Below are 15,995 nucleotides of genomic sequence, written 5' to 3'. Positions count from 1 at the left end.
AGAGCCATTTTGGTCTGCTGACCCTGAAGATTTAGAACAATCCCAGAATCTTTATGTATGTATGCATATATATATATGCATATATACTTATATGTATATATATATAACATTACATTAAAAGGGAAGTGAGATTTTGTAATGCTATATTATTTGATTTTCAATATTGCTTGGTAAGTATAGATGTGAATATTTTAAGTCCACAGCTCAGGAAGATAATATTAAACAGAAAAGATCACTCTTTATTTATATGACAACATTAAATTATCACAAATAAAAGTTTCTTCTAATATGAGTAAAATCTAGGCTATTTTAATTTAGGAATTGCTCAAAGCAGGGAGGCATTTATGTACCAAACTTTGCTTCAAATTTAACCCATATCAGCATTAAATAAAAGATATTAAAAATCAATGGTTATCCAGAAACTTATATATGGAAAGAGTAGTGGACTCCCCTCAATAAAACTACAGAGAGCAGGTTGTCTCCAAGGAGAGGCTCATTCTACAGTATGAATACATACTGAAGTTGCTTTCTGGTGGCAAGAAGACTATGTTGGGTAGGGTGACAATAGCTAGGAACAAAAGCAATGTAAAGATGTATTACTTTATCTACTCAGAAGAAGAAAACTTGAAATTTCTGACTATGTGCTCACAAAAGACTTTCCATCAAGTGTAAATCTGATAATATTACACTCTTAACCAAGTAGAATGATGCATCTGAGATTTAAACTGTATTCCCTGGATTTCTGGGGCTGAAACAAGAACAAGGGAAAAAACCAAATAAACCCACAACCCCAGGGCTGCTATGTGGTTGTTGAATCATATCAGTTGTGTCTGCCTCTTTGTGACCTTATTTGGGGTTTTTATGACAAAGATACTGGCCTGGTGAGCCATTTCCTTCTCCAGCTCATTTTCAGATGAGGAACCTGAGGCAAACAGTGTTAAGTGACTTGCCTAGGGTCACACAGCTAGGAGGCATTTGGGGCCAGAAAACTCAGGTCTTCCTGTCTCCCAGCCAGCACTCTGTACACTTCCCTGTCTAGTACCATGTGCTGCTGTTACAGGATGTCAAAACTGAAGTTTTTGTGAAGATTTCCATTCATGTCTCAGGTGGATTTACTGTCCAACCCATCCATCTGACTCCTGAGATAATGAAAGATGAATTTCCATCCAAGCCCACCCCAGTTCAGGCCTCTTCCCCCTGGACTAGGCAGCAGTCTGCCACACTGCGGCCAAAGTGACTTTCCTTAAGGGCAAACCTAATCTTGTCATTCTTTTCCTCACTGCCTCTAGGATAAATTATACAATTCTGCGTGTTTTCAGAAGTCCTTTCCATCCTCCTCTGAATGATCTTCATTGTCTGTAGCTCTGCTTCCTGACTCTTTGGTCCTCACACTGGCTTTCTCTTTATTCCACAACTGTTCACTCCATCTACCATCTCCGTGCCTTTGCACAGACTGTCTCCCATGCCTAGGTGCACTCTCTCATCCCCTTTTAACTTCTGGAATCCCAGCTCCCTTTAGGGCTCAGCGCTGCCCTGCATGCTGGACCTACCCTGATCTCCTGTTCCTAGTGATCACTTGTAGGTGTATTTCTCTGTAGATGTGCAGAGGGGCGGGGCCTTATGTGGGAAAGGAGGGAGGTGTGGCTTGGGGGGCGGAACCTCCTGTGGGAAGGAGGGAGGAGGCGTAATCGGGGGCGGAGCCTTGCATGGAGAGGATACTTGTGTCTGGAAGATGAAGGTGGGGGCGGGGCCTCATTTGGTGAGGAGGGAGAAGGCGCAGTCTGGGGCGGGGAAGGGCTAAGAGTGGGGAGAAGGTTTGAAAATGAAGGGAGGGAATGGCGCTTGGCGTAGGAGAAAGCATGGTCCTGGGGGGCGGGGCCTAGTATGGGAAGAACGAATGGGTGGGCTCAATCTCAGAAGGAGGCAGTGCTTAAGGGAGGATGAGATCTGAGGGGACAGTGAATGTTCTTAGGTGGAAGGGGCGGGGTCAAAGTCAAGGCAGGACCCGCTCATTTGGGGATGGGGGTGGGTCTAAGGCCCTAATTTGAATAAGAATAAAGAGGGGCGGGCCTTATCTCGTGGGGGAGGGTCAGGAGCCTAGTGATGCTGCAGATCTAATATAAAATCGTCTATTTGGTATTTAAAGCCCTTCATGACTTCCTCCTCCGCCTCCATCTTTACCCTCTCCTCCCAAGCTCTCCTGTCCGTTCATTGCAGAAGACCCTCCATCTCCAATCTCCGGACATTTCCCCTCCCTGTGCCCTTTGCCTTCTCTGACTTCCTTTTTTCTTTTCCAGGAACATTTTCCCAGTCTTTCTTTTATTTCAGTGCCTCCTTGGGGATGATTTTCTCCAGTTTATGCATTCTATATCTTGGCTGCACATCATGGTTTGGTAGAGCTGAGTTATCTCAATCCCAATGGGAAAGCTTCCTTATTCTATATTGCTTGGCATTGATTCTCCTAGGTATCCTTTTTCTAATTTCAGTTATGCTACTGATTTGGATAAATTTTAAATTTGGATAAAATTTAAATTAAATAAACTTTCTATGTGTATTCTTTGTGGAACTAGTATTTGGTGAGAAAGGGGTCAAGCCTTGGATAAAAGCTTAAGGTCCAGCTTCTCCCTAATATGAAACTGTGATCAGAAGTTAGATTGAATGCAAAAAAACTCATACCTAGACTAATCATTTTTAAAGGGGCTGATAAATATACTTTCAGCCTTATATTCCCCTTCCTCTGAGGAGAGCAGACTGGTATCTTCTAGCTCCAACCTCTTGCTTCAATAGAAGCCTCTCTTGGAAAACAGTTGGAGGAGAAGAGACTAGAGATGGATGTTTTGCCCCACTACCAGCCACATAAGGATATCCAAATACTACAAGTGCAGAGGAGCCCACACAACTTGTGGGCCTGGCCACATTTATTTATGTTTTCTTCCTCATTCATATGTCCTTGAAGGCAGAATTTGTTTTCCTATTTTTGATTTTTCTATTTATCCTCTGTGCTTAGTCAGAACATAACAAAAAAAAGCACTAATAAATGATTATTGATGGATTGATTGATTGTTTTGATGAGACAAGATAGCTTTTTGCTGAGAGACTTATGTTTGTGCTTGGAATGATGGGATAATCCCATATTGGCTCCTGTGACTGGAGGTTATGTCAGTGGACTGATCACTTACTCTGTGTGGCTATAAGGAGTTAAGGGAGAGGATTTATGGGTCTATTTGAAGTGATGTTTGTTAGGATGCAGCCAATGCCAATTTCCCCCTGAAAAGTAGAGGGTTGGGAGGGAGAAGGTCTCTTAAGAATAGTATTTCATGCATGTGGAAGCAAGATCTTATGCTTGCCTAGGTGAGCCTGTTGATGGATTCCTCTTCTCTTTTGTGTTTCTGTTTCTGAGCCCAGGTCATAAAACAGCAATCCTGCAAAATCACTACTACTTTCATCTTTGTTGGCTATCCCATGAGTTTGATAGGATAGGATGTTCCAAAGTACCAAAAAAAAAAACAAAAAAAAAAAAAACAAGAGGAGAAAGTTGCCCTTACGAGGAGGATTCTGAGATTAAAAGAATTCAATTTCTGGTTTAGCTGGAAAATTTGGCCTTGTGAGCTGCTTGGACAGAACTAATTCAAGGTGAATGTGAAAGAGCTTTGGAGTAATACTTTAAAATTGCCTTTACTTTTTTAGAACATAGCAGGGGTGTTGGGTTAATATTTTGTGTTTTAAATATTTGTTAGTATATACTTATGAGTTTTGTGTTTTAAGATTTTACTTTGTAGTAGAAGAAATTAATAGCTCTCCAATAACTGATATCTGCTTATATGGTAAGTACCTTTTTCTAAAGAGGACTCAACTAATTTTTAAGGAGGACTCTAGAGGAGAACCTATTAATGAGTTATACTTATGCTTTGTTTAATAGATTTTTCTCCAGAATTCTCAGATGGGGCTAATTAGCTATAGTTTGACAAAAATCTTATCCGATGACTGCATACAGATACACACACATACGTGTATATATATTTAAGATAATATTCTTTTTGAATGTTTATGTTCCCGTCCAAGTATACAGACTCTTTGAAGTTTGAGAGACTTCAAAGGCCATATTGTCTAACCCTCTCATTTTACATATGAGTAAAATGAGGTCTACGGAGGTAATGTGACTTGCTTCAGGTCACCCAGAGACCTGCATCAGAGCATCAGAGCATCAGAGACAAGATTTTTTTAAAACAAATTTAAGTGTATAGGCCCACATGTTTATTTATACATTTAAAAGCCTTATTCTGAGAAGACCAAAGACTTTTTTCAGATGGCTAAATTTAGGGATCCATGAAGTAAAAAATATTAACAACCTCAGGGCTAGAGAGAATAATAGATCACCGTCTTAATTGTTGAGACTACTATGGAAGAGCTCAAGATAAGCAAAAGAATTTGTATTTGTGCATAGGCTTATAGCTCCCCCAAAAGAAGCATGAATAAGTGATTCCACACCACAATGGACATCAGAAGAACCAGGAGTTTTGTGATTTGGAGGAAGTTTGGTAAATTGGTGGGAGATAGTCTGTTCCAAGGCAGTGACTTCAGGTAATTTCTTTTCCATGGTCTCTCTAGTGGCAGGTTGAAAAGAATCCTATTTTCTGGCTATTCCCTCTGCTCCTAGCTATTGAGAAAAATCAGACTCAAGGAAGAGAAGAGATTTTTCAAAAATGTACCATTATTAATAAGAAATAGTTTTATTTCTGAATGTAGTTGTATATGAAATATTCATATAAATACAGAGTCCTACTGTTTTCAAGAAAAAAAGGGAAAAGTTGAAAATGACAGTTTATACAGGGATCAAATGCAAAAATCATAATTTTTTTGGTAATCCTAAAACCATCACGTAGGGAAAATAAGTATGTTTTTTCAAAGGGTACTATCTAGAATAGGAAAAAAATGAAGTAAATCATAGCCAAAAGTCAGTGAGCCTTGATTCTGAAGATTCTTCTTCAAGTTATGTTTGAGTTGAACAAGAGTGAGGGGGCCTCAGTCTTTAGCTTATGATACATCTACTTCTTCTTCTACTATTATCCAGTTGGGACTTCAGAGAATTGATTTGTTTTTGAAGCTCATTTGATTCAATTTTATATCCTTCCTTTAGTAAATTTTCCTGTTCCTAAAGAGAAACAAACACAGTTTTAAGAACATGGAACCAAAAAGGACCACCTGGAATTCTGGGGATATTATTCACTTTATCCAAGTAATCAAATCTGCAGAGACTCCAGAAGTATTTGCCCAAGGTTGTGGACTGGCATGAAAAGGACTCAAGAAGGGGCCAGAATGACAGCTTCTGCTACCTGAGACTGAGGGGATCAGAGAAGAGGTAGACTGTGGTTTGAAGAGGCAGCAGAAAGCAGTTGGAAGAGAAGCCACTCCATAAGGGGATAGGGAGAGCATCCACAACAGCACCATTAATAGCTAGTAGGCCTATGCCCTTGGCTGGAGCTGCTGGTATAGAACAGAATACAGGCTAGATTCCAGCCCTCTGTGTCTGCCTTCTCCCCCTTGAAGAGGGTTATCTGTTTTAAATCCAGGATCATATGCCTCTCAAATTGGTAAAAGCTAGTCTGTAGAAGGATAAGCATATCAAAGCAAAATTTATTTGACAGATAAAAAAGTCAAATAAAACTCCAATGTGATTAATAAGTTCCATAATATCAAATATTAACTATTATTTACATAGAGCTTAGAAGTTTGCAAAGCCCTGTATGCAACACATCCCAATGAAGTAGACCATCAAATGATTTTGCCATGTTATTACATGTGAGGAAACTAAGACATGGAGAAATGATGAGATTATGAGGCTCATTCTGAGCTATATAGTCAGTGTATAGTATCAGATTCAGCACTCAGATCATGGGAAGAAAGGAAAAACAAATGGAATAAGCATCAGAGGTGAGAGAAGAGATACCAAAAGAAAAGAATATGTGTAATTAATGCAGTGAAAAATGAAAGAGTCCCATGCAGGTGTGTTAGTTAAAATCCCCCAGCCAGTGTGTCTCTGCCGCTGATCTCCTGACTCCTGACCTGATCCATTCCTGCCATGCCGCAAGCCTGCAAGCGCCCCAGTACCTCTTCTTCTATCCTGCTTCGCTGGTGCTAGTGCTGACCTTCCACTACAACCCCGAGCCCCAACAGTGATGACCCCCGGCTGCTGCTTTAACTGCCACCCAGTCCTGACTTGCCGAGATCTTTGGAAACTTCTTTGGCTCCTGCTAAAGATTTGGTATTGCCCCCTGCCCCACCCTCTTGGTAATGGCCTGCATTCTAGCCCTCCACCTGTTTCTCTAAAGACCTAATTTAGGCACCCCCCCCACCCCCACAGGCTCTACACGTGGGATTTTCTACAAAACTGACCTAAGCTTTTCTCTAACCCCGAGCCCACGTGGACTAGCATCTGAACCTTTTGGGTGCATGGCGTATTCAAACTTTTGAGATTATTAAAAATTGAACTTAGGGGAAGAATATTCACCCTGTACCTGCTCAGAACTTTGAACTTTAAAAAAAAAAACTCCTTAAACTCAGCAGAACTCAATCAAAAGAACCTTAAATTGAACCAGGGGTGAACTTTTAAACCTCAGAACTGAATGAGTTTTATTTCTGTTTTAAAGAGTCTGTATCTTACTCTATTTTGCTAATTAGTTTTGTAAATTAATCTTGCTTATTTTGTTGATTTTCCTGTTGCACTGAATGATTTTAAGTTAATATAGTTTGTGGCTGCTAGATTAATTCTGTTTATGATTTTATTGTAACTCCCAAATAATGAAAAAAATCTATTAGAACTGGTAAGAGGTTTTGACCAGCTTGTTATCTGATACTCATTATATTTCCTAATTTATTTCAGGTTTCATTTTTACTATAATCATAAACAATGCTATATTCTTGTACCATTTGAAAGTTACACATTATAAATTGCCTTAATTTTGTTCAACCTTGGAAAGTTTGGTGCCTGCCTTGAGATTTAAATTGTAATTTTATGAGAGGTCTTTTAAAAATTTACTTTAAATGCTTAGTACCCTTCTGTATAAATGATAAGGTTTTTATGTATTTATTTTAAAGAATTGTTGTCTTAAAGGATAAGCTTTATATATATTATTGTGAAGAATTGTTGTCATATATTTTTTTACATTAGTCTATGTTTTAGCCTCTTTTATCAGAAGGGTCTAGAATTCTTGAGGATAATTTAGACCAGAAGGTTTTTTTTTAATATCAGGTTTTTATATGGAAGCAGTAACAGAATTTGTTGAGAAACCCTTAGCCAAGGTTTAAAAATTGTAACAAGTATATGATTTTTTTGAACATCATTGTTTATTGTTTTAAAACGTGTTATTAGAAATATGGTACTCTATTTGAATGTGCATTGTGAATCTGCTATTTTGTAAAACCCACTTTCTCTCACGGAAAATCTCATTTTTGGGTAACAAAATCCTTCTAGTTCTAAGCTATATATATATTTTTGATTTTTAAAACTTTTTTAAATTAGAGCAATTGATTTTTCCTTTTTCTCATCTTGTACTGGAAGTACATATATAATCATTATTTATCTTTTTTTTTTTATTTTACAGTGATATAAGCTTCATGCAAATATCTGAAGAGCCTTGAGACTATGGGATTGTGATTTAATGCCTCTCTGATTCCAGGAGAAGTGCCGAGCCACATGGTCAGAGACTTGACTAAAAGATATGCATGGATTTCAGAGTTCTATGCCAATACTTTAGGGCTTGGAAATTGGGGTTTGAGTCCTGGAGTCCCAGTCTTTTCTAAAACTTTAGAGGACGTGGGTCCCCTCAACTTAAATTCCTAGTGAAGCACCTAAGATTGGCTATCATTTAATGGCTCATTCCCTGAGAAGGTGCAGGGAAAAATCGGATCAAAGAAAGGCATTTCCCTTATTCTTCTATATATATATAGAGTAAATGGCAATTTTTCTGTAGTCCTGGCCCTAAATGGGTTATAGCAAACTGCTTAAATCACTTTCATTGGGCTTTGAATCAAAGGCCTGTTTATTTCCCCTACATTTTTTGCACATTTTACATTTCATTCACAAGTTAATTTTTTCTCCCTTTTCTTTGAATTTTATTCTTTTTATTTTTTTTTATTATTTCTTTTGCCAATTGATTTCATGCACCCCCGTGACTCACTTAGCCATGCATCCTTGGCTGACTTTTTCAGGGGATAATGTGTTAGTTAAAATTTTCCTCAGGGGGTGTGTGTGTTAAGTTTTTATAATCATAATGTCTGAATTATAATCTATATTGCAAGTCAATTTTTACTCCTTTTGAAGTAACCTCAGGGGGGGTAATGTTAATTCTCAGAAGAAAATGTATGTTTTGTAATCTATAATGTAAAGTTTAAATTCTTTGAGAGTAATTTCAGGATAAGGATTTTGCCATCTCCCCAGAATCCAGACGACGAACCTGTTTGGTGGAGGCACCAAAAGATGCCTGAAGAGCCTTCACTGGATCATGAAGATCCAATTTGAACTTTGGGGCGCAGTTGATCTGAACTATGGGGGTTGATCAAATTGGATGCATTTATTTTGAATGGACATTTTATGCCAGAAAGGGGGACTGCCCCTTAATGGTTTTTTGTCAATGTACCGAACATTGGTTTTGTTCTTTCTCCCTTTTATCTCTAAATTATTGTAAACTCTAATTTGATTATATTTTCCTGATCCATTGGGGAGATTTATCTCCCAAAGGATCACAGGGGGGTAATGTGTTAGTTAAAATCACCTGGGGTTCTATTTGGAAGGATTGAACCTCAATATAGTGTTTGACAAAATTCTGTGGACCTGTGGGGGTCCTTAAAACTACATTTCCTGCGGTCCAATGGGTTTCCTGTTTTGCATTACGTATTGAAGGTGAGGGACTGTTTTAAAATAGGGGGAAGTGACGTGGAACTTCCTCTTGAGCTACCTGAGCTTGTGGAGAGGGAAAAAGGTAAATGGCTGAGGAGAGGTTGGAATAGGTTTCTTACAGGCACGTGGTCAGTTTATCTCTATCAGCATGGCTTTTATTAAAATACTATTCTTCCTTTTGATCTCGGCCCTCATCATTTTTAATCATAACACAGGGAAAAAAAGAACAGAGAAAGACATAAAGGAACAACCAAAAAGAATACAGAGCTATGCCAAATTAAAAACACCCAGGGCAGCAGGAGAATACCAAATGAAGAGAGCTGAACAAAATGTAAAGGATAATGAACAAGACATTGGAGAACAGCTCTAGATGTTTCCCAAACCCAAACCAATATTGACAACAATATAGGATGATAAAAGAAGATAGATCGATACCAAAATTTAAATTAATTGGGACTCTAGAAGGTGTTGAAGAAACCAACAAAAACTATTCTACATTTGAATATATATTCAAGCAGATAGTATTTCACAGAATAGATCAGAGCTGACAAGACCCTATGAGTGGCAAGAATTTGTAGGATTTTAGCATGAAGAAATTGGAAACTCCGGATAAACCATTATCAAATTTCAGAATGATAAAGACAAAGATTAAAATATCAAGAAAGAAAAATGAAGCTATTTAAAAAAAATGCTTTGTCACTTTACATGGAACCAAGATGGCAGAGTAATCCTCTGCAGTTCTGTGCCACCATGAGAATCATCTCCAACCAAAATTAAAATATTGCCACAAAACAAATAAAGGACTGAAAGAACCAACAAGAAGACAGAGTGAAAAAACTTTCAAGAAAAGAAAAACCCAAAAGGTAGGCAATGAACATCTGGGGAACCAGGGTGAAAGGAGAGCAGAACCATCAAGAAACTACAGCAAGAAGGGAAGAGAAAGCCAAGAGCGAGCCACACTCTTCCACCCCACATCTGCTGTCTGAGATTTGGGAACCTATGCCCAAGCTAACATCTAGATCCTGAGACCCTGCCTGAGCAAATAGAGGTAAAAGCCAGCCCATACTCCTTGAAATATCAAACCTGTGGAGAAGTCTGGAACCCCAGCCCAGGGAATTGTAGTCTGGGCTTGGGACAAGGACTTAATTCACATCTTGGGGTGGATGATAGTACTAAGTACTAAGTACTGATCTTTTCCACTAAAACTCAGGGCAGAGCTCCAAGACAGGACAATCAAGGGTGTGCCTGATTGGATCAAGTGCACAGTGAGACCAAAAACTTTCTACTAAGCCTGAGGCTAGAATTTGATCAGTTCCTGACCTCATTAAGATCAGAGTGAGTTCAAAAGCTTATACTACTAAGCCTGAGGCAAGTCTTTAAGCTAACAGAATCACAAGGGCCAATTGAATCAGCATGGGGAGGGGGCTCTCAGAACTCTCCCTTAGACTATCACATCATCCCTCAAAGACTATGGATAATTAGATAGGAAAAATGGCCAAACAACCAAAAAATAGCACCTAAATCTAAAGATTTTTTTAAAATAAAAAAAATGCTGATATATATTTGCCTAGAGTTCTTAGCTTTAAGGCAGGGAAAAAATCTATACAATTATTTCTTCCACATCACAACTTTCTCCAGTGTGGTTTCTATATTTTGTGGATTGGGATAAGAAATTAAATGAAAATGTTTTGGGAATTTTGTGCAGATATGTGAAGGCCAGTAGACAACAGAGAATACATAGTCAAGAGTCAACTCAAACGAGAGGGAATGGCTGAAATCATCTCGAAATTTCCTTCAAGTCCCAAAGTTCTTTGAATCTTTATTTCATACAGTGTTTTAAAGATTAAAAATAACTATTTCACATGTATAAATGCATGAATTACATACCTGGAGTTTCAGAGCCATGGCTTTTTGCTGTTCTTCTATCAGCAGTTTCCTTTCTGCTTCCATTTTTTCAGTCACCTGTTTTATATGCTCTTGGTAGCTTCTTTCCCTCTGCTCCATCATCTCCTGGGTCTTCTTTTGCATTTCCTCCAACTGCTTTGCGGCAGCCTCAGCAGCTTCAGCTTTTACACGAGCCACTAAAGATGATGAAGAATTGCATTAAATTAAAGATAAGTGAAGGACAATTGATTCTCAGAGCACCATTCTGGGCTGGTTTGTTATCTCATTTTAAATGACTTTATTTCTTGGTATTGATTACAGTCATTCTCCAACAAAGTAACCAACAAATAAGTAAACATACCTGCCCACAGACAGAGGAAGTTGGTAATAAGGAGGAGCCCTTTCTGGATACCAATGGTAGTCTTTTTTTTTTTTTTTTTTTTTTTTTTTTAAATTCTTACTTTCCATCTTAGAATCAATACTTGTGTATTGGTTCCAAGGCAGAAGAGCAGTAAGAGTTAGGCAATGGGGGTTAAATGACTTGCCCAGGGTCACACAGCTAGGAAGTGTCTGATATCAAATTTGAACTCAGGATTTCCTTTCTCTAGGTCTGGATCTTAATCCACTGAGCTACCTAGCTACCCCCTCCCCACCTTTCCCGGTCAAGTCTTGTTAAAGTAATATGTGGAAGGATTGCTAGGGGATCTAAAACTACCTTCACGGGCTTCTCACCTTCAATATCTTTTTCTTTTGTTGAGAGTGACTGGTCTGCCTGCAATATTGCCTCAGATACATCTTCTTTAGATTTCAGGTATTCCTGCAGAATCTCCTCAGCCTAGTAATGAGAAGACAATGACTTAGAAAAAGAGAATAATGATCTAAGGGTAAATTCAATTTGGCTGTTCACGTGGCACTGGCCTTGACAATGTACCATTCCATTTGATATTACTGTTGTTCACCTCAGGGCTTGGAAATGGCTCCTAAAAGTTCCTTTTCTCTATCCCTAGTCTGAATCTATTGTTAATGGGAGAGTTCACCTGTATTCCCTTCCTGGGCTTCTGGTAGTAATTCTGTTTCAGTTCCTTGATCTTCTGCAGAAAGAGATGATAGCCCCTCGGTTTACTGAAATCACCCTTCTTCACTGCTTCCTCCAGAGGACTGAAAACTTCCTCAAGAATAGCTCTACACCGTTGTGCCGACTCGTTCAGGTTCTGGTTACAGAAGGCATCTCGCTTGGCTTCTAGCCGGTCCTTTAAAGCAATAAAAAAAGGAAATGAGGTATAAAGAATATAGTTGGGGGAATGTAGCAGGAACTTATCAGAATTTCTAGAATTGCATTTCAAAAATATCTCCCCCCTTCTCAAAGATGCACGTTTATATCATCATTCCATTTTTGTTGGAAATGGGAGTTTCAGAATTGCCAGCTTTTTTCCTTACTTTCCTTACCAGCATCATGCTCTGGTTCTAGATGTGCTTTTATAGGATTTCTCTGGTATATCTATCCTGAGAGATTTTTAAGATTATGGGAAGATGGCAAATGAGTCTGGACAACAAATAATTTCCTAGAAGTCCTTTCCCTTATCTTTGCCTTAGTTCACAAGCCTCAATTCTTTAAAATCATTCAAGTGGAACTCTCAATTTCTCAAAATGAATAATAAATGTATTATAATACCATAGTTGGCCAGCATCTTTTAGAAAACAGTGGACATGTGGCTCTTTTACTTAAAAGAGGTTGCAAATGGAGTTTCAGAGTCACATGACTAACTGAGACCAGGACCTTAGGATCTGTTAGCTATAGTTCTTAGGAAGAGCCTCTTTTTCCTTTCTAGGCCCACCCTCTGTCAGGCAGACCCTCCTGTCCTATGAATAAGAGCAGCCAAAGTACCGCCAATTCCTTCTGAAATTTCTGGTCCACATCTTTGAAAGAGTCCTTGATGAAGACTTCGATGGCTTCCTTCTCACAGGTGCTGTGCACATCCAACAGCTCTCGTAGGGTTTCTGTGGGGAACTGGACCCTTTGTCTCATCATCTCCTCATAGTATGTAAGGGCCCTTTGAACTGCGGCTGAGTTCTCTATTTGAGCCAGTGCTAGGACTGCGTTCTCCATACAGGGCATATCTCCACTGGTGATGGCCTCAACATAGGTCAGGACCAGATTCTCTAGACCTATAGTAGTAAGTAAAATGGAAGAAGTCAAAACTATTAGTAAAATGGTCAGAACCTGTGATGCTAAATAATGGGTATATACACTTCACTTTTCATTATATCTTAATTAATTCGCCTTTGGGGAAGTATTAGGCATATAGTATTAATGATTTTCAAATTAGCCCTTTCCAGCTTTAACATTTTATGATTCTGAAATTTTTTGAAATTTCTTGGAAGCAAGAAGTATCCAAAATAAGTCAAGGGTAAAAGAGATAAAGGTACAGCTTCAGTCCTGAACAGGGTTGATCATTCTTTTGATAGTCCCATTTGTCTTCCCTTTGGGCATGGGGATTATATGTAATTATATTTTAATTATTGTATCATTGGGGAATGAACAGGAATGGGGTATGGTAAGGAAGGTTTTCGGGTTAACTCTTTCTAGCTTTAAGTTTTTATTATATTTTAGAGAATTAAAAAAAAATCGTAGGAGATTTTCTGATATAAGAGGAAAGGAAGGAGTGTCCATAATGGTAATAGTGGATGAGAGACCATGGACAGGAACCTGGAAAGGTCATTTGTTATCTAGTCCAACAGATTATATCTTTATAAGTGGTTCTCCTCAGAGAGTACCCTTTTACATTTCCCTTTCCTGTTCCCTTAAAAACAGCAGAAGAAAATTACTGGAATGATGAATAGGAAGGAGAAAGGACTCACGGGGCCCATTGACTTGGATGCCTCCTTGGAGAGTTTTCACATTGGCGTCCCGGAAGATATACAAGCAGAAGCTTTCGACTTGTTTCACAAAATCAGGATCTAGTTCACTGTCATGAAGCTTTTCCAGCTGGGAAAGCATCTTTCGGTGGGCAGGTCGGTCAAAGATAAAGCATTTCTTCTTGGGGAAGAACTGGCGGATACATTGACGAGGTAGGTTGAACATTTTAACTTCCTCAGGTTTACCTGAGGGAAAGAAAGGTGTCTTGTAATATAGAATAAGGCCTGGAATTCAGACAACTCTTTAAAATTATGTCCCCTTTCTGGGACCTATATTTGGACTGATATTAGATTATTTGTGCACAGTTCTGTGCATGTTGACTCCCTCATTAGAATAAGCTCTTTTTGAAGGTAGGACCCATTCTTTTTTCTTGGTCTTTTTATACCCAAAACATAGCAGTGTGCCTAGCATAATAAAGGTACTTAATAAAAGCTCATTGAAGGTAATGATGTTGATGAAAATAAGACAATAAACTTGTTTCAAAGATAAGAGAGGGGTTCAGTTGTTCACTGTGGCCAGTAGTCTAGACTTTAGTCCAAACTGAATAACTTTCCTTGGGTTCAAGTAGGAAGAGAACCAGAACTAAAGAATAGATTCAGGATGTAAAATCAATTCTCCCTTCCTTCCCCATCATTGCCCAACCCTCAAGCCCTGGAACCTTTTCTAGGCCTCAGTGCATTCTCCAGGTACTCATCAGGGGTGACAGGTTTTCCATCAATTTCCAGCTCCAAGCTGAAATCACGCAAAGTCCACACAAAGTCTGGAAAGAAGCTCACAAATTCAGAGATATTTTCTACCTCACTGATTTTGGAGGAAGATTTGCTCTTGATGCGGTCTGTCAGCTCAGTTACATAGCTGGGGAATTAATTAAGCAAATATGGCAAAAAAGAAAAGCACCAGTCCTTGTTCCACAATTCCTTCAGTTCTCTAAACTCTTTTACTTCCCTTTGGCCTGAAAACAGATTACTTTTTGACATGAAGCATGAGTAATTTCTTTATAAATTGTCATTTTTTCCATTTTATGTTATTTTCATACCTGTCCTTAGAACATGAGGAACAGAACATGGACTTCTGAGAGTTATCTGGAGAAAGTGAAGGCCCTCCCTTCTTCCCTTCCCCAAATCTACTCTTGCCCTGAATCACAGGAAGGATACTGGAGCTGATCCATAGCCTGCTGGTTGATGGTGCCCATGCTGTTGTAGACAAAGGTGCTGCTGAGTAGCACGGCCAGGGCAAAGATCCATGTGTCATTCTTGTTATCTCCCTAGAAGTCAGAACACATTTCCTTTTATTGTTACATGATACATTTCCACTATCATATCAGTTCCTGGATTAGCATCCTTGTATACCAGGAGAGTCTAACTTGGGTTTTTGCAAGCCCACAACCTATAATAATACTAATGTGCTCTCCTTTATTTTCAGTCTTGAATGGTGTTTTCCCTTCTTACCTTCTCCACATCACCCAGTCCCTCAGTATCCAGGAGAACAAGGCCATGATTTGGCTTCTTGGGATGAGGAACACACCACATCCAGATGCCCTTGGTGTGAGACTGCACTGTGGAGCCAAGGGAGAAACCTGTGCAAGAGTTTGGAGAGATGAGCATGAAGTAATCTGGAGACTATTATACTTGGTGAGCGTTTTGGGGATTGGTACAGCTGGGTAATATTAATCCTTCACTGTCAGAATATTGGCTATTTTCCCATAGTGGAGAAGAGAGAAGATTACATATACTATAACCAGTACTTTAGGCTGAATTTTTAAATGAACACCAGAGAGATACAAAATAGACCAGTAGTCTAAACTCCACAAGAGGGAATATATATATATATATATATTGTGCTTCAGAGACCAGTAGGGACCCTTAGGAAGTTTTCTCTTATTGCTTCTGTATTCATCCATCCATCCATCTATCTATCCATTCATTCATCTATTCATTTGTCCATTTTATTTATTTAACTCACTTTTTTTTTAACATTTATTAATATTCATTTTTAACATGGTTACATGATTCATGCTCCACCTTTCCCCTTCAACCCCCGCCCCCGCACCCCCCCCCACACCCTTGGCTGATGCGCGTTTCCACTAGTTTTGTCATGTGTCCTTGAACAAGACCAATTTCCAAATTGTTGGTAGTTGCATTGGTGTGGTAGTTTCGAGTCTACACCCTCAGTCATGTCTACCCCGACCCATGCGTTCAAGCAGTTGTTTTTCTTATATGTTTCCTCTCCTGCAGTCCTTCCTCTGAATGTGGGTAACATTCTTTACCATAAATCCCTCAGAATTGTCCTGGGTCATTG

The 15,995-nt window shown here is 39.0% G+C and overlaps 1 protein-coding gene across 1 annotated transcript in view; it reads right to left on the bottom strand.

The window, feature by feature from the left end:
• Window positions 1–4,745: 4,745 nt before the first annotated feature.
• Window positions 4,746–15,995, bottom strand: part of LOC123245303 (guanylate-binding protein 1-like) — a 23,857-nt gene continuing 12,607 nt past the window's right edge. Inside the window, exons 3-11 of the mRNA XM_044674139.1 lie at window positions 15,146–15,273; window positions 14,852–14,961; window positions 14,356–14,552; window positions 13,640–13,882; window positions 12,666–12,946; window positions 11,818–12,030; window positions 11,513–11,615; window positions 10,784–10,977; window positions 4,746–5,152 (exon numbers count right to left, since the gene is read on the bottom strand). Of these exons, the coding sequence (XP_044530074.1) occupies window positions 5,030–5,152; window positions 10,784–10,977; window positions 11,513–11,615; window positions 11,818–12,030; window positions 12,666–12,946; window positions 13,640–13,882; window positions 14,356–14,552; window positions 14,852–14,961; window positions 15,146–15,273 (1,592 nt within the window). The 3' untranslated portion in view covers window positions 4,746–5,029. The remainder of the gene's footprint in view (window positions 5,153–10,783; window positions 10,978–11,512; window positions 11,616–11,817; window positions 12,031–12,665; window positions 12,947–13,639; window positions 13,883–14,355; window positions 14,553–14,851; window positions 14,962–15,145; window positions 15,274–15,995) is intronic.

Source organism: Gracilinanus agilis, chromosome 4 (genome assembly GCF_016433145.1).
Source record: "Gracilinanus agilis isolate LMUSP501 chromosome 4, AgileGrace, whole genome shotgun sequence".
NCBI classification, from domain to species: Eukaryota; Metazoa; Chordata; class Mammalia; order Didelphimorphia; family Didelphidae; genus Gracilinanus; species Gracilinanus agilis.
Note: the sequence above shows the minus strand (reverse complement) of the source record. Positions and strands in the feature narration are given on the sequence as shown.